Source organism: Tachypleus tridentatus, chromosome 13 (assembly GCF_004210375.1).
Source record: "Tachypleus tridentatus isolate NWPU-2018 chromosome 13, ASM421037v1, whole genome shotgun sequence".
NCBI classification, from domain to species: domain Eukaryota; kingdom Metazoa; phylum Arthropoda; class Merostomata; order Xiphosura; family Limulidae; genus Tachypleus; species Tachypleus tridentatus.
In genome coordinates this window covers 245,980,784-246,003,044 of record NC_134837.1, presented here as the reverse complement: position 1 = coordinate 246,003,044, position 22,261 = coordinate 245,980,784, and the positions used below count along the sequence as shown (strand labels likewise).

Genomic DNA, 22,261 nt, shown 5'->3' with positions numbered 1-22,261 from the left:
TTCAAGCGCAGTTGGATAAATTGGACCTGTCCTTGGATAACATTGCTGTATCCACGGGTCAGCCCATCCCACCATGGCTTCTTACAGTTACCAAATGTGACCTATCTTTAAGTCACCTGAGAAAGGCAGACACTCCCGATTGGAAATACTGCTTGTTATTTGCTGAACATCTTTTGAACCATTTTTCCATTCCTATTTGTACAGATAGTTCGAAATCAGGTGATTCTGTGGGCTGTGCCATGGTTTGTTGTGGTCAGTGGTTGCGCGCAGAATCCCCTCTACAGCTTCTGTGTTCACTGCTGAACTGTATGCCATATCTCTTGCCCTGGATCATATTGAAGCTGAGCAGTACTCCGACTGCACTATTTATTCTGACTCGCTTAGTTCTCTACTGGCCTTGGAATCACTTCATATTGGCTCACACCCTGTTCTCGCCGATATTCAAAACCGACTGGCCCATTTCTCATTAACTGCTACTTCTATCCAGTTTTTATGGATACCAGGCCATGTTGGTGTTCGGGGAAACGAGCTCGTCGACACCGCAGCTAAGTCTATCTGCTCTGGCACTATCACCGCTGTGCCTATCCGATACGTGGACTATAGTCCTGTATTTAAGGCTCGGCTCCGTGCCACCTGGCCGTCGACTTGGAGTGAGCAACGCGAAAACAAGTTTTTTTTCAAATAAAACCCTATATTGGACTTTGTCCCTCTTGCTTCCGTAAGGATCGGAAAGAGGAAGTTCTAACTCGACTACGCATTAGTCACAGTTTTTTTAAGTCATTGTTTTCTTTTATCTGGAAGTGATGCACCAGTGTGTAGTTTGTGTAACACTCAGATCACAATAAACTTTCTTGTTGTTGTTACGACTTTCAACGACGGCACCATTTTAAACATGTTCTGTCCCAAGGTTTGTCCATAACGTTAGACAGTGTTATTGGTGATGGTGACACTGTGTCCATCTTGGTTATGGTAATAGTAATATTTAGTTTTTTAAAGGTAATTAATCTTTTTAATAGCATTTAAGTTTTTAATTTTACATTACACTTTTCTAATGTGGCTCCCTTTTAAAAATCACAGTTCATCTAGTTCGATTTGAAATTATAAACTGGCCGTAACATTAAATAACTCGAAACCAGAACTGAAAAGGCCAACTTCAGGTGACTAACGCTGCTGTTTGAACTACTCGTTAGTCATCATGCCAAGTTATTATTACAATTTTGCTACAAGTCTTTTAAACCTTTTATAACTTTATACTTTTTGAAAATGGCCATAACGTCAAATAACTCGGAACCAGGACTGGAAAGGCCAACTTCAGGTAACAAAGAACTGACGGTGTTTTTTGTACTTACCTGTTTGTCTTCCTGGTGAGTTGTGATAATTACAGTTATGCTACAGAAAGTCCTTTACAACTTGTGTTACTGTAGTTTTTCTCTTAACGTTGTGGACAAGATGTAAACATTGATTTTATGATATTTATGTTTTTTAAACATTGTTTTGTTCTACCTTAATTTCCTTTTATGAATTTTGGTAAATATACTTTAATTTTAACTTTTTATCCGATGTTTGGCGCAGATGGCCGAGCTGCTTTGTGCCATAAAACACCAAATCAACCAACCAACCCTCATACACACATTTATTTCTGCATACTGGTTTTACTATTAAATTAATTTTACCTTTTGTTATATTAAGAATATGGCTATCTCTCTTCATTGGTATGTGTATTATAAAGATATTTCATTGTAGTTTTCTGAGTTGCTGTATTGTTTGACAAGATAAACCATGTGTAAATGGTATTAAAAGTTCTTCTGCCATAATTTTTTGTGACTTGTTCTAACAGTATTTTATCCCCTTTTGTTAATTTCCTGTCAGCTTTGTCAACAATATTAGAATTCAAATTTCATATTACTGCTTTGTGCATATTTACTAACAAATCACTATTAGTAACTACCCCTTTAGAACATGAGTTTAAAATTCTATCTACATAACAATAAAAAGCAGTGATATTTTTGAGATTTAGTGAAACATGAATTTTTTGACGTGAGGTCATTATTAATGAGAATGATTTTTGATGAATAGCAGTTTGCAATTTACTATTTTTATTTATTAATGCACCCAAAAAAGGGTGCAACTTTGTCCAATCTCAAATTCTAATTTAATTGCTGCTAAAGCAAATTCCAAAATCATTGAAATTATCTTTACTATCATATTTTTGGGTTTCTTTTCACTTACGGCCAGGTGGGTTAAGGCGTTTGACTCGTAATCCGAGGGTCGAGGGTTCGAATCCCCGACGCACCAAACATACTCGCCCTTTCATCCGTGGGGATGTTATAAGTGACGGTCAATCCCATTATTCGTTGGTAAAAGAGTAGCCTAGGAGTTGGCAGTGGGTGGTGATGACTAGCTGTCTTCCTTCTTGTCTTACACTGCAAAATTAGGGACGGCTAGCGGAGATAGCCCTCTTGTAGCTTTGCGCAAAATTCAAAAACAAAGAAACAAACTTTTCTACTTTTCTTTTTAATACTTAATTTTCAAATGTATTCATAAATAAATCGCATAATAATGGAGAACTCGTAATTAAACATTCTTCCTTGTTATTAACTTTACTCTTAATTTGACACAAAAAAGAAATTTGATTAAATGTTTTTACAGCGTTTAATCATATCAGTTATTTCTAAATTGAATTGTCCCCTGGTGGAAAAGTAGTAAGTTCATGGATGTACAACACTATGTGCGTGGTTTATAAATCCTAGTCAACTGTTGGTGCATATGCAGCGGTGCAAAATGTTTTTCCTGCTGATTTCTCACATTGAAACAATCGTTATGAGGCGTGAAAAGGGTGGAAAGAACTATTAAACTTTTGTAGTTGGTAATAGAGAGTTGGAAGTTGGTAGGGCGAGTTGCCTTCTATAGCAAATAATTCCGTAGGCGTGTTTCTTGCTTAAATGCCAAAAACTATCAGTCACGTTGACAGAATACAGTTGGTTTTCTTAACTGAGTTTACGAAGATGAAGGGCTTTGTGACGTACAAGTATTTTTCTTACACAGAGAAAACTTGCGGTTCTGAATAAATAGCTTATTTGAAAACTGCAGAACGTCTTTGGAATGTTTTAATTAGTTTCAAAAAGATTATCAGTGTGCTAGGGGAGGAAGTCTATTTAAAACTTTGGAATGAAAACAGTGAAGCGCACAGGATCACAAATTGCATATCCGAAATCCTTTAGGAACGTAGACCTTTCTTCACCAAAGACAATTTGGTTAAAACGTGTTGATGTTGCTACGAGGTTTGTTGTTTACTCTTTTGTAGGCGTGTTTTGTTAAAACTTGTTTAATTGTAGTTGAGTATTATAACATTTCTTGTTTGTAGTGTACGATACAATTTATTCTTATAAATGTTACAGCATATAAAATTGGAAAGATAGTATAAAATGGACACTTAAAAGTTTTTATTTTCGTATTAAGAATTTTATTATTTCTGAACTCATTTGATATACCATTTTCATATTCTTCAACTGCAGCATAATACTTTTAATCTTTCAAAGTTCTTATGGAAATCGGCTATCGCACTGTTTTCAAATTGAAGTTTTAGAAAAAAGTTTTATTAAAACCAATGCATGTAACTGTAGTCTAATCGTACGTACCATCATACTTAAAATCCGCATTACATCAGTTGACTATTATTACCTGCTGAAATTCTGTCAAGTCAACAAACGAACAGATCACAGAGCAAAGATTGGAATATTCATCACAAAGTCATGAATGTGTTTTTAAATGACAGAACGGCCGAAAGGGAAAAAAAGCTAAACGTTAATTATTGGATCTAGTATTTTAATAAAAAGTAGATGATTATTGTAGTCCCATTCTTTTGTTGGCTTGAAATACACCAAAACGTTGGTTGTTCGCTCAGTGAAAAACCTTATGTTTTACTAGTTCTTTTAAGCTGTTTATTCTTGTCTCTTGGTTAACATACAGTAACTCTGCCAGATCTGTTATAAAGATATTGAATGCGTCATATACCTGAATAGAGGCTGTGAACTGGAGGTTGGCCCGACATGGCCAGGTGGGTTAAGGCGTGTAACTCGTAATCCGAGGGTCGCGGGTTCGAATCCCGTCGCGCCAAACATGCTCGCCCTTTTAGCCGTGGGGGCATTATAATGTGACAGTCAATCCCACTATTCGTTGGTAAAAGGGTAGCCCAAGAGTTGGCGGTGGGTGGTGATGACTAGCTGCCTTTCCTCTAGTCTTATGCTGCTAAATTAGGGACGAATAGCGCAGATAGCCCTCGAGTAATTTTGCGCGAAATTCGAAACAAACAAACAAAACTGGAGATTAAGTCGTTAGCACACAGGATCCACTTCCAAAAGCTGCAATATTTTCAAAACGAGACCCAAAACTCGAGCGCTTTCGAGTAGTTGACTATTATTCTTCAGGAGAATAAAGGGTTGTGTTTAACGAGTGCTATGAAATATACCAGTTCGGATGTCGATGTCACGTAAACCGATTGTTCAAAATGAGTAGGCCTTGAGAACTAACCAGTTACAACATGGAGTTGTGTATGTCAGGTTTAGAGTTTTTGTCAAAGGGGTGTGTAAAGTTCATAATAGTTATAGGAATTGTAACTAATTTCTATAAAGATAAAATAAAAAACAAAAGAAAGGAAATTAAAATTAAATAACGACAAAAGGCAGTGGGAAATAGAGAAAATAATAATGTAACTCAACTTGTAGGAGATCAAACCAATATTTATATATATAAGGAAGAATAAAACAAATAATGCAATGTAAGTTTAATCATGAATTTAGATTTGGAAATCTCTTCAGAGACTTGTGAAAGTCGACAACCCCGGGATCAGATTGATACCATTTAATGTTACAGTATTTAATAGTAGTATCTAATAATCTTTAATTTCTCTGTTTCTGTTAGATGAAAAATTGGTCTCTTTCTTCATAAGTTTAATGTCTTCAAGAGAGTGCCCAGGCACGTTAAAATGTTCCCACATAGTTGTTTTGCTTTGACCTACATATTACTTAAATAATCAAAGCTATCACCCTCCACACACCAATCAAGCACTTAGATTGAAGAAGATTTGCTCTGACAGTAAGAACTATGGCAGTCACATTAATTCTCTGAAACAGGCTATGACTGAAAGAGGTTATAAATAAAATACTATCACCCAACAAGTTGAGAAAGCTCACAATATATCACGTACATCTGACCTGAAACAATCACCTGAAAAAACAATTCTTTTTGTGTTCCACTAGTTATTACTTATCACCCAAAACTAAAAAAATCTACCCCAAATACCAAAGAAACACTTTTACCTCCTTTAACTTAATGAGCAATCAAAATATATTCTTACGGAAGTTCCTGTCGTTTCTTCAGAAATAATAAAACTTTGCATTCACACTTAGTTCACGGTAAAGTAAACTTTAAGCTGACATCAGGTGGAAGTCAACCTTGCAATAGCAAGCAATGTCAAATTTGTAAGTTCATGCAGGAAACAAATTTTCGGATAAAACAACCAAAAACAGTTCAAAATCACTAATTCCGTAAACTGCTGTAGGAAAAATGTTATTTACTTAATTCAGTGTCAAAAATGCAATTTTCAGTATGTAGATCAAACCAAAACAACTATACGGAAACGTTTTAATAACCATAAATCAACAATAAAAACTAACAATTTCCGCTCGCAAAACACTTTAACCTGCCTGTACACTCTCTTGAAGACAAACTTATGAGTATAAAGACAAATTTTACATCTAACAAAAACAGGGAAATTAAAGAGGTTTATTGGATACCATTATTAAATACTGTAACACCAAATGGTATCAATCTGATCCCAGGATTGTTGATCTTCACAAGTCTGAAGAGATTTCCAAAACTAAATTCATGATTAAACTTACTTTACATTATTAATTTTAATCTTCCTTAAAACACACACACACACACACACACACATATATATGTTTGATCTCCTATATGTTCAGATACATCATTTTTTCTCTATTTCCCACCGCCTTTTGTCGTTGTTTAATTTTATTCCTATTGTTTATTTTTATTTTATCTTTATAGAAATTAGTTATAATTCCTATAACTGTTATGAACTTTCCACACACCTTTTATATATTTCAGTAGACTTGTAAACTATAATCCTTTATTCTCCCGAACAAGAATAGCAAACTGTTCGAAAGCGTTCGAGTTTTGGGTCTCGTTTTGAAGAAACTTTTACAGTTTTGTTTACGAGGCTGTAGAGTGTAGACCTTTAATAGTAATATCTATTTTGTTTTGTTGTAGTGATACTAATAGAAATGTACATATTTTATCTTCTAGGCAGACAAGTGAGAACATTAAGTCAGTATTTCTTATATTTTATGTTTATAACTTTGGATCCAAGATGATTTTGGTCACGTCCAGTGTCTACAAAATCGCGTTGGGACTATCGTTGCATTATAAGATTGACGTTTAAAATTCACTATTCAGTTAGAGTGGCCCTAGAGTTGTCAGTGTGTGCTTATAACAAGCTGCTTTTCTCTAATCTGTTAGTTTCTTGTGTAGTTTTGTGCAAACGTCCAAAACCAAAGTATTGAAATCATCTGAAGAGAAGCAGACATTAACGCAAGAAAAAATATGTAAAGCGTCACTGATAGTCATTAAAACCACACAGGACCATCCAACACCTATAATAACATCTCATTTTACTGTTAAAAAACTCAACTAAATTAATACCACTTATACACCTGTGCTCGTACACCTGTGCTTGCCCTCACGAACCGCCCTCTAAAATTCATCTGTCTTTTTGAATGCAACTCTTACCTGATGATGACTCGATAATATGGATTGAAACGCTGTAATTATTAAAATAAGAACTTGTCTCCTCTAAAAGTTATTGTCGTCTTATTTTACAATTAACTATGAACTTCAGTTGATTCTTCACTAAACATTAAACCAAAGTTATTTTGTCAGTTCTCATAACTTTAAAAATGCTAATTTGTTTCGATAAAAAGTGCGTCGGTACCTCAAAGCATGTTTGATCCTTAATGGCACAGAGCTCGTGGCAGTTTTGAATGCTCTTGTACTATTCTGGAGATTATTGTTTTTAATGCTTTCGTGAGTTTTTGGTTTTGTTTTATGTTTAAAAAAGTGACAGTTTTTATTCTTCATGCTTTCTGGGTAATTTCTAACTTAACTAGCCAACCGTATTTACTTTGAAAACAAGTGAGACCATTCTGTTTAGGTTTCAACTTTCTTATTCATTTGAAATAAAGGAGACCACTACACATTAAGGGACGAGAAGAAGAGGTAAGAGAACTTACAATGGCCATCATTGTCTGAAGATCTTAAGATAAATATTTCTATGGTCCATAAGTCACCCACTTAGTAACGTAGTTTCATTTAAAAAGTCATGGCCATTGATCAAAGTCATTCAAAATGTTTAATTATTTATGCGTAATATATACACATACACACAGCCTTCATCACAATGCTGTATTCTTCTTTAAGCTGCGATACATTTCAAACGCAACTGAATAATTAGAGTAAAAAACATGATGTGTGCGACACTGAATTATGTGAGTTATTATTTGGTATTAAACAGTACTTTGAAATCAAACGATTGCAGTTCACCCTAAATATTTCGTGATGACAAGAAACCCACATGAAGTAAAAATGTATCTGAGGACGGCTGGTATGGGTATAAAACACTTTTACCCAAATAAAGCAGAGAACAACCTTAGGTCGAACGTTGTTCTCTGTTTTATTTGGTAAAAGTGCTTAAATACCCATACCATACTAGCCATATTGAGATGCACCCTAAGTACTTATTTGTTCGATGAGTTAGTTCAGTAGTATATGATTGTCGATCCTTGTTCAGTTCATCCTTCGCGGGATTTAAAACGCTACAATCCATTGCTTAATTCTCTGCGATGGGCGTAACAGCTTGTTCAGTATGGTTTACTTTAACTAATAAACGTGTTGAGTTGAATGGTACGTTTTATGCAATCCTAAGATAACCACTGACTTTATAGATATTCTTAGTGTTATGCGACTCTGTTGTAGATTTTGTAATCTTATACCCGGGATTATGTTAGTAAAATAATTCATGTTATATCAGCTTTTGTGTTTGGGTTTAAACAGCAGTCTGTGTGGATCGTTTTATGTGTAATTTTGGAGATATTCAGTTCTCGAGAAGAGTCAGCGGTATGTTACGGACTTGCAACCCATGAAACTAGGATAGATTCTTTGGGATGAATAGAGTGCAAATTGCGAATTGTTCAAAGTTTCAATAAGAAAAATAACACTAAGAAAACATTCGCCAATTATGGTGACTAATACGCCTAAAACAGGAATTTGTGGTAATATCCACCTTATCTCCTGGTATGTTCTCATGTGAACTTTTCCTATGTAACTGCTCGCAATATTGTGAGTGATGAAAAATACTCAAGAAATTGTTATATTCAAGGAATTAATTAGTGAGATGTGACAGAAAAATCGTATTTTCAGTTCGTTTATTTCAAACAAAAATTCACTTCATCCTGCTCATAAGAACACCTCTTTATAAAAACTTTAGCGTCATCAGGAATAGATGAAGATAAAGGAATGTTTGTTTTCAAAACGCTGCTAAGAAGTGAGAACGGATTGAGATATAAATAATATTCATTTTTTTTTTCTATTTTCCTCATCAAAAATGAATTATAAGGAAAAGTACTCCAGAAAAAAAGTGATTCGACAAAAATGTATCGTCTGGTTGGGTGTTATTTTTTATGACAGCTATATGTTTGTGTTATTTACGAAGTAGCGATGTTTCATTGTATTTATGAAAAATGAATTGGAACAGTCTGTTGGAATAGTATTGATTGTAAAGAATCACTATTTCATAATATCAGGCGCGTCAGTTAATGATGAAACAAAAAAGAACATTTCATATATTTGGTAACTGCTTTGTGTTGTATGAAAAGTATGACAGTAGTCATTCGCATGAGTGAAATGAGATGGGTTTTAATTAAATGGCGTTTCAGAAATTTTGTAATTTTAAAACGTATATTTTTCCCATATTAGATAACACACCTATTACTCTAATTAGAGATTCCGAATTTCGAGCAATATCAGGTCTATTAGTTAAAGCTATACGTATAGCATTTGCTGTGAATTTCTTTGTTTCAGCTATAGTTTTCAACTGTAATAATATATGTTCTTATCGATTAATTTTAGTTATTGGAGGAATTTTGGGGAATCATACAATACGCACATTTTTACTTCATTCACGTTGATATTATAACTTGATAACGGCCCTCCCCCAGTGACGCAGTAGTACATCTGCGGAATTACAACGATAAAAAACGGGTTTCGATACCCGTGATGGGGAGAGTACCTAGAGCCCGTGGTGTAGCTTTGTGTAACTTTAAAACAAAACTTAATAACGTAGGCTTATTATTTAGTTTCACCATTCGTTACATTAAACGTAGTTTTTCGACAAGGGCTAACTATCATGAAATAAATTTCTCTCAGTGTGTGTTTGTCATTTATATTAAAATATGGATGTAGAGATATCGATATATAATTATATATCGTTTCATCATTGTCTGTGGCCCGGCATGGCCAGGTGATCAAGGCTCCTCGACTCGTAATCCGAGGGTCGCGGGTTCGAATCCCCGTCACACCAAACATTCTTGCCCTTTCAGCCTTGGAGACATAATGATATGACGATCAATCCCACTCTTCGTTGGTAAAAAAGTAGCCCAAAGTTGGCGGTGGGTGGTGATGAGTAACTGCCTTTCCTCTAGTCTTACACTTCTATATTAGAGACGGCTAGCGCAGATAGCCCTCGTGTAGCTTTGCGCAAAATTCAAAAACAGACAAACAATTCTCTTTGTAAACCTCTCTTTTAGTTCGCTCGTTTGACGCGTAGAACCGTCATATACGGTTTCAATTTGATTACCTGCCTCTCTTGCCATCCACTGACACTGAGACTGCCTTTTTTTTCTGATTTCTAATTGGTGCAGGTTTAACAAGGGTTTCTCGTTTGTGGTTGGCCGAGCATAGTGCACGTCACAATATGGTTGAACGCGTGCCATATTTGATACTGAAAAGTCTTTGCTTTTAGCGATATTCAGAAATGATTTCATTCGAAATGTGAGTTTGTCACTCGTAAAAATCTACAAGTTATTCTTAAGAGCTAAATTAAAAGTTTCGAACATTTTTTTTTACTTAAAGTTAACAGAATAATTTCTTTGAGTATATAATGAAGTTGCCTAGGCACCTGAACTAAATTTTTTTCATGTTTGAAATTTTTAGGGAGAAAAGCACTTAAAAATTTTGCTGCATTTTCACCCGAAGAAAGCATTAACATTTCGAAGACAGTATTATTTCTTATGTTAGAGGTGCAGGATATTAATTTTGTGATACGTTGAAGTGATCCGAAGTTTCGAAGTGAAGAAACGATTACCTTGTCCTGTCCTATCCACCCATTTCTAGGCGTCATTCTCATACTATAGTTGAATTGGGTGAAACACAGTATAATGTCAGCCATTCTAATGGGTTATGTCAACAAATTAAAGAAAAATAACAAGGAGGGACGCATATCAAGAGAGCGCAGTCCGTACAATCAGGTGCGAAACCAAGATTTGTAGTTTATATTTTGTAGATAGTTTGAGGGTGGACGAAAGTAATATATTTAGTAAATATATTAAGTCGATAAATAGATAGATAGAGCGATTAATTATTTTAGTATTAGACGAACTAAACGTAAATTGATTAAAAGATGCACAGATAAAAAGCTATTTGGACAAAAATATATAAATTATATATTATTTGCTAGGCCTACTTGGTATTAAAAAGCAGAAAAATAAATTAATATCATATTTGGATAGTTCTGAGGCTTCTCTGTAATATCTACCTCATATAATAGAAAAAGTAATTAAAAGTGATGTTAAAATTAATTCAAAAATTTAAGTTGTACGTACTGAATAAAACTAGTCGCAACAGGAAAAGTTTGAGTAAATAAAAACGTAAATTAGTCATTGAAAGAGAAGCTGACTTTGTGAGCTAGTTTTGCAGTTCTGTGTAGTCAGAGTTATATGGGAACGTAGAAGGTTTATTTTCTGTTCAAGAAATCAAACGTAGGATGTAATGGACATACTGATTTAAGTAAATGAAATGAAAATAAACCAATCTGTCTTTCTGAGGACATATTTATAGTTTGAACAAACCCGTTATTTTAAGCTTCTAGTAATTAGGCTTCTCTGAGTTTTTGTATATATGCCATGGTCTATCCCGAGATATCATAACTTTAGTTGCTGTCAAAAACCAAGTAGTGGTTGTTCATTATTTTGTATAATACAAGAAAATATACCCGAGCTTCACACAACATTTATTTTGTTGGTTTCACGGAGATGGCGGGACGGTGTGTGTATGTCATTCGTAATTCGAGTCAGTTGAATATGGGCAGTCAGGAAAAGTACCTTTCCTATGCTCAACATTAAATGCTACTTTCGTTTAATGTCTGGTTCGCATATCTAGGGGTCGTGGTTTCTTATCTACGCCACCGAACGTGCTTGCTATTTCAGTCATGGATGCGTTATAAATGTTAAGGTAAATCCCAATAATTGTTGGTAAAAGAATAGCCCAACAGTTTGCAGCGGGTGCTGTTGACTAGCTTTTTTTCGTTTAGTCTGTCACTGCCAAATTAGGGATTACTAGCGTAGATTGTTATCTCGTGAAATTTGAAACAAATCATTTGGCGTCACTAACAACTGAAGTGGCTGCCAACTGAACTGCTTGGTTACTTATACATTTAAACTCTCTATATATTTTTTAAAAATTTAAACTTTATCATTTCGGGTCATTCTAGTGTTTAGGTTACACAGCCATACCAGTGCACATCAGTATGTCTGCAAACTTACAATGCTAGAAATCGGGTTTCGATACCCGTGTTGGGCAGAGTACATATAGCATATTGTGTGACTTTGTGTTTAGCTTCATTCAAACGAAATAATCACTGTTCTTTTATATTGATTGTGTTAAAGGCATATCCTGTTTCTATAACTTAATACTGCATGAATGTTGTGTTTTTAAGTGTTTGTTAGAGTGTGAGTCATTCTTTGACATTAGAAAATAATGGCATTGATGAAACGTCTTTTTATATTGTCTATAGTTCATAAATTACTTGCTAACTAAGTATCATTCTCCAATAAACAAAATTCCTTTTAGCTACCCCTATTTCGTGGTTCAGCGACAAGTCTGAATTCTTATAACACTAAAAAGTTGGCTTCGATACCTGCGGCAAGCAGAGCACGTGTTTTTTTGATGTGTCGTTCTTAACAACAAACGGATCCTTTTGTCTGATGAAGTTTGATAGCACCTTTCTTATCGTTTATGAACAATAGAAAAGTAGTGTGAACATCTCAACAGTTCCTTCTTCACTTACATATTTGGCCCGGCATGGTCAGGTGGTTAAGGCACTCGACTCGTAATCACGGGCTCGAATTCCCGTCGCACTAAACATGCTCCCCTTTTCAGCCGTGGGGGCATTACAATGTGGCTATCAATCCCACTATTCATTGGTAAAAGAGTAGCCCAAGAGTTGGCGGTGGGTGATGATGACTGGCTGCCTTCCCTCTAGTCTTACACTACTAAATTATGGACGGCTAGCGCAGATCGCCCTCATGTAGCTTTGCGCGAAATTCGAAACAAACCAAACTTAAATATTTAAAGTTTATTTCGTCAGTTTGTGATGTGCAGACAATAGAACCGCATAAGAGACTGAACGAGGCGTTAATTTAACTTTCGTTATATTCTAAGTATGAGTAGGTGGTTTAGACAGTAACTGTTAATTTATTTATAACACGTCTCTTTCACAATTACTCGCTCGTTTTGCAGCTCCGAAAATAGACTAAGCACCTTCATTTTGTTCTTTTGCGTGAAATTTAATGAACCATTGATTTTTTTAAACTATTAACAATTCTCATTTCGCTTGGCTCTATATCCTCCCCCTTTTCTACATTCGGGTGATTTTTTTTTTATCAAAGGAATTTTGAGTGTTTCGTCTGTAACCTTGAAGTAAGAGTTACAGCATACATCTGCTGAGTTGAGTAATTCAATATTTTAACATCGCGCTGTTTGTACTAAAGGAAATTGAACAGTTTTTCCACTTGGACCAAAATAGAGTCGAAACAGTATTTGTATAACCTTCAGTTATTTTGAGGTTAATCGTAATCAGATAAGGTTCCACTTGAGTGAAAAAAAAAATTGTTTCGTACAGAAGGTTGTTGGATATATTAACACCAGTTTATTGCAAAACTATATGTATTACGAAATAGTGATATTTGGATTAAAATAACCTTGAACTTATAGAAGAAATTAAAAGACTTGATAAATAAAAACCGAAATTAAAAAGAAACAACAGTTTTTTTTTGGAGCCATATAAATAACTGGTAAAATACGAGTAGTTTTAATACTTTATGGGACAGCTTTTTGTTTTGTGTGGGTGAGCAGTGTATTTAAAACTGTGGACGAGATTAACAATTCTGTTCTGTGGGATTATAAGTTTTCTAGGATCTAAATAGACATCGTATGGTTTAAGTTGTGAATTAAATGCCGATGTGTATTATGTAACAATAATGCATAAACTGACATATTTGTAAGCTGCCAATGTAAATGAAAAATATTTTAGTAAGACTTTTAATAGTTATAAATAAAAACTGCATTTTTAAGACAATAAGTCTTACACTGAAAATCATTGTTATTTAGGTGTGTAAGTGATGTCATGGTTCATTTTTAGAATATATGGAAACACCTTTTAATATGGGGATTACCTGTCCTGTTTGGCTGAGATTTTGAATTTTTTGACCTAGACCCAGATTGGATTAGTAAGTTACTCGCATTATTTTTATTGCCTAATCTATTTTTGTGTGTAGACTCGACAACAAGAAACCACAAGCTACAGTAAAAATGACAAGTTTCTAGATGTTCCTCGTACCTCAAGTGGCGGGGAAGTCCGTAAGAGAGAGAAACTCAGGTCTCAACGTCCGCTGACACGTTACCTTCCCGTCCGTGGATCAGAGCTGAATTTGCGTCATCACATAGAGACAGCTGGTCATCAGATCGAATTGTGCCCCTTTGTCCAATTGACCTCTACATCCTGTCGAGGATACTTGCACAAATTAGGTGGAGCACTGCGTATTTGGAAGAGGAGATGGTTCGTATTCGATCGGAACAAACATGCTTTGGTATACTACAGCGACAGAAGTGAATCAAAAGTGAAAGGTGGAGTTTACTTTCAGGTATACGTCTTACCGATTCTATTTTAAACTTAGGCAGGAAAACCAGAGTTTCAAACAGTACTAGAGGTGTGACATTCCAGCATAAAATATATTTTTAAAGGTTTCTAATTCCAAATTGAAATGTTTCTTTGCATCATAGACATTGCCAAATTGACATTCATGAAACAATGTTTACATAATTTTAAATATATTTATTGCTAGCTACTTCTTTAAGAGCTAATACTTCTTGATCACAAGAAACCTACTTGAAGTAAAAATGTATCTCAGAATGGCTGGTATGGGTATTGACACTTTTACTAATAAAGCAGAGAGAACCCAATGAGAGTTAAAGTTGTAAAAAGACTAAAACAATGTTTTTATTCAAATTTTAATAATGTTGTCAATATTAAGAGCTCTAATACTTTTAAAAGTAGGTTAGAATGTGTAACATTTCGTAAGTATTTTAAAAGAGGAAAAGTAATTTCTAAATTTAATTTAAATGGCAGAAAGTGAAATTTTATCCCTTTAGCTATAGTTCAACATCACTGTAGTTAAAAATCAGTTGGGGTTCAGTGATTCTGTATGATGAGAGAGAGAGAGCTAACTCAAGTTTTATGTGGTTACAACAGGTTAAAATTTCAAAGTTGAGATTACATTTACTATTAAGAAAGTGGTTGACATGCTTCAAGCTGTTTGGCGAGTTACTTTTTCCTTCAATATTACAACTTTATTTCTTCTCGAAGACCGCGACATTTACACCTTCGAGTTACAAAGCTGGTGAGTTGTAGTTTTAAAATTTATGAACTAGCATGCAAAGAGATTGTTTACGAGTAGTAAGAATTGAAATATCAAGACTAATTTTTTCAAAGTTGTAAACTTCTACTTGTCACCATTTAAATTAAAGTTTAATCATTACTTTTGTCATTGTGAAAATACAAAACGTTAAAATCACAATCTACTTTTAGAAGTACTAGAACATTTGATAGTAACAACATTATTAAAACTAGAATAATATAAATGGTTTTATCATCATCTTACAACTTTAACTTCTGTATAACTTCCTCTTCTCTTTCCAGAGAATAATTCATAGCTCTAAAAGAGCTAGACAACAGTAGAATATTATTCGACCTAAAAAACAACATATAATATAGTAGTTCTATACACTGTCTCAATTATTGGTAAAAATATAGCTTTCTTATTGAGCTTCAAAATTGTCAGAAAACTAAGAAAAAAGACTAAGTTTTGATTTAGTAAAAAACAAAACAAAAGATGAAATAATAGTCAAATCGAAACTTATTTTTTTGTCTTCTGTAATTTTTTTTTCACTTTTGGTTTATTAACAAATAGTTGTATAACAATAGATTTTTTATGGTTCTTTGAACAACTAACATTAGAGACTTAGTATTAATACTTTTTGGTATTTCAAACAATACGAATACATTTTCCATATGCTAAAATGTAGAGTACTATTAATTAATATTATATATGATATTCTTAACTAAATCAAAAAACTTAGAGCCAATAGGTGAGAGCACCATAAATTACCCATTTCAGGAAGTGTGACGATATCAAGTGTTGTACAAATTATTTTTATTTCCCAAGGCCATTGAAGAGGTTTACGTAGACCACCTTCAGTCCAGTAAAAGTCCATATCCTAGTGCGACATTTTGCGTTAAAACCTATGATCGAACTTTTTACCTCGCCGCACCCAGTCCAGAAGCCATGCGGGTCTGGGTGGATGTAATTTTCACAGGTGCAGAGGGATATCAAGAGTTTTTAATGAACACTGCTTCCTAGTGTTTAGTAGGTTTGTATTAAGATATAATATTTTATGTTTTACTTTGTTACCAAAAATATTTTAACATTATATAACTGCAGATAAGGCAATTTTTCTATAATTGTAATAGCTCAATTCATTCAGCAACTTTTTTAACACTGACCTTGGGCCTTAGCTTGTGAATGAGCATGTTTCTTTTTATTTTGAGGTTTTGTTTATTGTTTGCCAAAACTGTAAACTAATTAGATTTAACAATAACATTACATTCTCTTAAAACATTCAAATGCACCGATGCAACACGGGTTTGATATGTTTTGAATTTTGCACAAGGCTACACAAGGACTATCTGCACTGTCTCTAATTTAGCATTTTGAGACTAGAAGGAAGGCAGCTAGTCATCACCACCCACTGAAAACTCTTGGGCTACTCTTTTACCAAGGAATAATGGGATTGACTGTTCACGTTATAACACCCCACAGCTAAAAGGACAAGCATGTTTGAGGTGATGGGGAGTTGAACCCATGACCCTCGGATTACAAGTTGAGTGCCTTCATCACCTGGCCATGCTGGGCCTGTGACAGGGGATCTTTGGTTAGCAATTTTTTTTTTGCTTTGGGCCTGGCATGACCAGGTGGTTAGAGCACTAGGCTCGTAATTTTGAGGATTGCAGGTTCGAATTCTTGTTACACTAAACATGCTTGCCCTTTTAGCCGTGGAGGCATTATAATGTGACAGTCAGTCCCATTATTGGTTGGTAAAAGAGTAGCCCAAGAGTTGGCGATGGGTGGTGATGACTAGCTGTCTTCCCTCTAGTCTTACACTGCTAAATTAGGGACAGGTAGTGCAGATAGCCCCTGAGTAGCTATGCACAAAATTCAAAAAATATAATTTTTTGCATTATTGATTTTTGGCCACAACATAGGTTCTGAGTTTTTGTTTGTTTGGTTTTGTTTTTTTAAATATAAACTTTCATGTCATGGCTCCGTCATCTATTTACCAATTTGAGTTGTAATTACAGTTTTGGACTGAGTATGTCAATCCCCTTTGATTGAGGTATTTGATCATGTCTGAGGTCTCGTAGATTAATGTATTGTAATCCTGCGTATAAGAATTTCCATTTGAGGGTTGGCTGGTAGAGATCCTAAAAAGTCATAAAACTGAATTGGGTATCTTGGACTCACAAAATATAAAAACGAAAATAAAAAGATCTCGCAGATTAGTTTATGCTAATCCTGCCCAAAAAGTGACGTGTTATAGGTGTAGAAGATTCCCTCTTGTTTCAGTAGGACTGATGTAGTTTTGCTTACATCAAAGAAAAATAAATTTATAAACAAAGATTATGACTGAGTGTTGTCAGTAGTTTTTATTTGCACAGTTTCAGTTTTACAATTATTTAGTTGATGGAATCATGTGAGATTACTTGAGTGAAACTAAAGGGATGCACTAACTGTAATGTTAATTTTGCTTTATGTGGGTAAATATATTTTTATAAGTGTGAAGTTAACTGAACAGATTAATACATACTGTTTATTTATACATAGCCTTAAGGGTTGTATTGAGACCTAAGTGTCCTTTCTACTATTTAAACAAAATATTGCCATTAAGATTGGTAAAGTATTACACAAATTTAGGTTCCTAGATAAAACTGATTACAAAGATCTACCACCAAATGGCTTCAACTGGTATAAATGAACAAGTTAACATAGGTGTGCACCAATGATGAACTACAGTGCACATCTGCATTTACTTGTGCACTTATATTGTTTAAAGCCATTTGCAGTCATTGTGAGGTCTAGGAATAAAAGAAATTGACTCTAAAATTTAGCAAAATGAGCTCAGTATATAAACTTCTACTGCATTATTTAAATAGAATAACTAATTATTTGAATGTCCAATAAGAAATATCAAGTGATATTGTAAGAATTTGGTCAAGTGGACTTTTCAGTAAATTGATAGAAGGAAGGGGGAGTAATGTCTGCATATGTAAAGTTGTGTGCTGTATAAGTTTCATCTTATATAATTATATTTTAAATATATGATATGCCTATGTGTTATATTTATTATATAAAATCAAATTCCAGTTAGTTAAATAAAGCATTTCATTTCTGAAAAAAAAACATTTACTGTACTTCACCTTTACAGATGTTTCACAATATTACATTGACTTGGTTACAGATTCTGTTGTATGCGATATGCTTAATTACATTAAATTGAGAATGTAAGTGTGTTGGAAAGTATTTTAAGTAACGAGATTAAAACTTGTTTTATGCTTTAAATTATGTTACATAAACAGACTAAGCATTGTTTTGTACTTACTAATAAAATTATTATACAAACTGGTTTCAGTCAATTTAACTTATAATTAGATTAAGTAAAAATGAGTTTTTCTTTGAGTTAAATTATATATTCAAGAAGGAGTTATACTGATCAGTAGGTATGGAAATATAATTGAATGAACAAATCCATTAGAATGGCATAATTAACAAACATAGCTAGAAATTTAAAGTACAAAATCATTTATTATATAAATAAGGATACATTGATTTAGGAAATAGACATAATGTAACTAGTTGTGTTAGTGTTTTTTTTGCTTAACTCTTGATAAAGTCAGATATTTACTGACTTAGTCACAAAGAAAATGCAAAGAAATGTTACTGTTAAAAGTTTTTCTTTTGTTTTTCAACTAAGAGACTGCAGTTTAGGTTGTGAATTATGCATGTTTTTAAACATAACTAATAATATTTTACTTGGTTTCCAGGTACAAAAGAGGTCACTTTTGGTGTTTTGTTGAAGAAAAATGTTGTTAAACGAAGATTTTTCTGAGAGAGAAAAAAAAAGGACAAAATACTGAGAAGTCATTCTTTGTTATTTTAACCAAAAGAAAGAACAGCTTAGTGATGATATTGTAAGATATGATGTAAATGTTCTTGACTGAAATGTGCCAACTATGATTGTATTTTTTGCTATTAGGAATATGTTTTAACTGTGAAAGACTAGAAAGAAAATACATTGAATGGAATGTTAATTGAGACAAAATTGTTATTGTGTTTTTATTATAATCTTTAATATGAATCTGTGTAAGTAATAATATCATTTAGGATGAAATATTTGTTTGTTAGTTCAGAAACTGCAGGGTGAACTGCAAATAACTTAGAAACAACAGTTTACACATGCTTATAAAATCATATTTCTGTCAGTTTGGTTTGTTTTGCTAGAGAAAGAGCTTGATTAGTGCCAAATTAAGTGGAAAGTAAGAACAATTAATGACTGTATTGGGTTGTAATTTCGAGTCTCAATAAACGGAGTGACAATTTCCTTACACTTAACATTTGTTGCTGAAAAAACTTTCTTTAAGTTATTGAAGTTCAATAATTTGAACGTGTGGAAAAATATTTTTCTACTCTACACTGAAAATAAATCTATAAAAAAATGATTTTGTAATCAATTTGCTTGTTTTTCTTTGATTTCTTCTGTCAAAAAAATTGTTGAAGATAGTTATTTCTCACCAAGAAATTCTCAGTAAACACACAGATTATAAGCAGACAAGTGTAAATGCTCTTTTAAAGAAATAATGTGTGATCAAGTGTTAGAAATGTAGTGAGATAGGTATGGAATCAGCTGCAAAAATAAAATAAATAAAGAAAACAACAAAGTTTAAAACACTGAATTCACAAATCACCATATAAATACACAATTGAAAAGAAAATAAAGTAAAATGATACTCGGCTTGAAACATTGGATAACTTCACAATTTCAATACAGTTTTCTGTTGTATTCATGGATGTGATTTTTTTTATTTTACTCTCTAATAGTATTAGTATAAAAAGACTTTTTTATTCTAAAGATGGTCCACTTTTAAAGAGCAATCACCTTTTGTCGATCAAAAATTGTAATCTGTTAAAAGATGTAATGATTGGGAGAAAGGTAAAGTTATTCTTTTTATTTAGTTCAAGCTCATAAAAAGTATTTGTATCATTTTAATGCATGACACCAATAAAGTAGGACATTTCTTTTGTACAGTTTTTAATAGTAGCATCTCTGATGAATGGTTTTAAGATGAAAGCAGTAAATTATGAGCAACTGGTGTAATATCTTTAAATGTTTTTACAGATGTGTTTACCTCAGTGAACATAATTTACATATTGGTATATTTCTATATATTTAGTTTCTATCTGAAGATATTTTATGTTAAAACTATTTGGTATTGTGCAGATTATTGTTTTTAAATTAGTTTTGTCCTTTCTAAAGTGGTTAACATTTTTTTTTGTCTTCATATTATGTTTCTATTTTTTTAAGTCTTGTCATGATTTACTCTTAAGAAAACTATGACAAGTGATTCTTTTAAATAATGTGAACTAAAAATGTTGGTAATGATTGTAATTATAATTGTAATAATTGAAGCTTATTATTGATAACACTTTGGATTAAACCTCCATTTTAATGGTGAAGTGAAACTGCTACACCAAGTAAGTCTCATAATAGTGATGTTAAAGCATGTAGATGAGTTAAATAGTTAACAAATAAGAAAACTAAATTTTATTATCACTTAACTAATGAGGCAGCCTTCTCAGGAATGAAACAAATAACTGTTAAATTTATTACTTTTTCTTTTATAAACAGTTGGGCTCATTTAAAAGTATACATACAAGCTGTTTAGAAATTATTTTAACAGATTTATTGCCACATCTGTATGTTTGCATCTGTGAGAAGTATATCTCTTAAATTCTTTTCTGATTTTGACCCAATTTGGGACAGAGGTTGATTGTCTCCTAAGAACCAACTACTTAGCATGTGGTGATTGTAAAGTTTATTCTGATTTTGATAGAATTTGGTACAAATGGTTGAGTGTTTCCCAAGTAAGAACTGATTAAGTTTTGGTACAGATAGCTCAAAGGTCATGATCCCATTGAAAGTTAATCACTTATGTGATTATTTTAGCAAATTAAGGTTTTGAAAAACAATTAAAACTTAAAATAAATTGAAATGGAGAGAGAGAGAGAACCTTAGCACTTAGAACCACATTTACGAGTGGTGAGGAACTGTTTTTTTATTTTTTAGATTAATTAATGCAAAATTTAAACTTGCTTTGAGCTTGAAGTTTTACCTCTCTCAGTATAGTTCTAGTTTACATTTGTGTTAAAACTCCTATCAGGTTTACATCACGCTGCTGTGGTATTCCATGTATGCTGCAATGTGCCATTGTTGTTTTAGTGGAGTTAACTATTTTAGTAGAAGTTTAAGACCTGTTTCTCTGAAACACAAACCCTTTTTTTAATGTATTTCTCAGCACCCTGTACAAACTCCGTATTTGACTGTTGAAAAGGTGTATAGCTTTACCTATGACACTGGCAATACACCAAGTGATCAGGTAGGAGAACTGATGATGACTTTTAATGTCTACATTCATATTTAAAATGTGAATTAAGTAAACAGTGATTCAAATGTTATATAATTTCTTGAAGACTTTAAGTTGTTTAAAGATTTATAACAATGTTTTTGTTTTAAGAATCAGAAATAAAATAAATATGACAACCAATATTTCAGTAAGCTAAACAAGATTAGTTTTATCATTATTTTTGCATTCAACATAATGCAAGTCTTGACAGTAATTAAACGATTGATATAATCCACGTAGATTATGGTGTTTTATTATTCTTTGTAAACTATCTTAATATAACCTGTGTTCAAATAGTTGAATAAAAATGTGAAAAAGTAGCTATTATTGGAGAAATGAAGTTAGAAAATTTTCCTAATTTGTAAAGATTGGAATAGCAAGAAGATTAATTGGCTTGTTTTTTTAAGTAAAAAAAAATTAAACTTGATCTAAAAAAGAAAATTGTGAAATGATTATTAAAACATAATAGATACATTTCAAGTGAACTAATTACAATTAGATGTAATGACAAAATGTTGATCTTAAAAGATTTAATGGTGTTGAAGAAAAATAACATTTGTTATTGTAATATCCAGTATTTTCACAAAGAAAGTGTAACTTTAGTGTTGCGTTTATGATCTTGATCGTTGGTTCTACATTTTGTACATTTTAAAGATGATTACTTCAAAATCTACAATAAAAAAGATATATTCTTTGTTGTTGATCTGTTCATACAATGACTATATGATAGAAAATGGCAATTTTGATTAATTGTACTGTTTCTAAGAATTTTAGTTACGAAAAACTTGGTATAATATGTAAACATCAAGATTTCAATCACAGAAAAACAAAGCCCAT

General features: G+C 33.0%; 1 protein-coding gene across 13 annotated transcripts in view; it reads left to right on the top strand.

Annotated features, from left to right (window-relative positions):
• LOC143240159 (uncharacterized) overlaps positions 1–22,261 on the top strand; it is a 140,019-nt gene that overhangs the window by 103,493 nt on the left and 14,265 nt on the right. For 6 of the 13 annotated variants that reach the window (XM_076482137.1, XM_076482139.1, XM_076482138.1 and 3 more), the window contains 3 exons: positions 13,908–14,273; positions 15,855–16,059; positions 18,788–22,117. In XM_076482137.1, the coding sequence (XP_076338252.1) occupies positions 13,908–14,273; positions 15,855–16,049 (561 nt within the window). In that variant the 3' untranslated portion in view covers positions 16,050–16,059; positions 18,788–22,117. Of the gene's footprint in view, positions 1–13,907; positions 14,274–15,854; positions 16,060–18,787; positions 22,118–22,261 lie in introns of those variants that run through there. The other 7 variants (XR_013021600.1, XR_013021601.1, XR_013021599.1 and 4 more) reach the window with 5 other exon arrangements.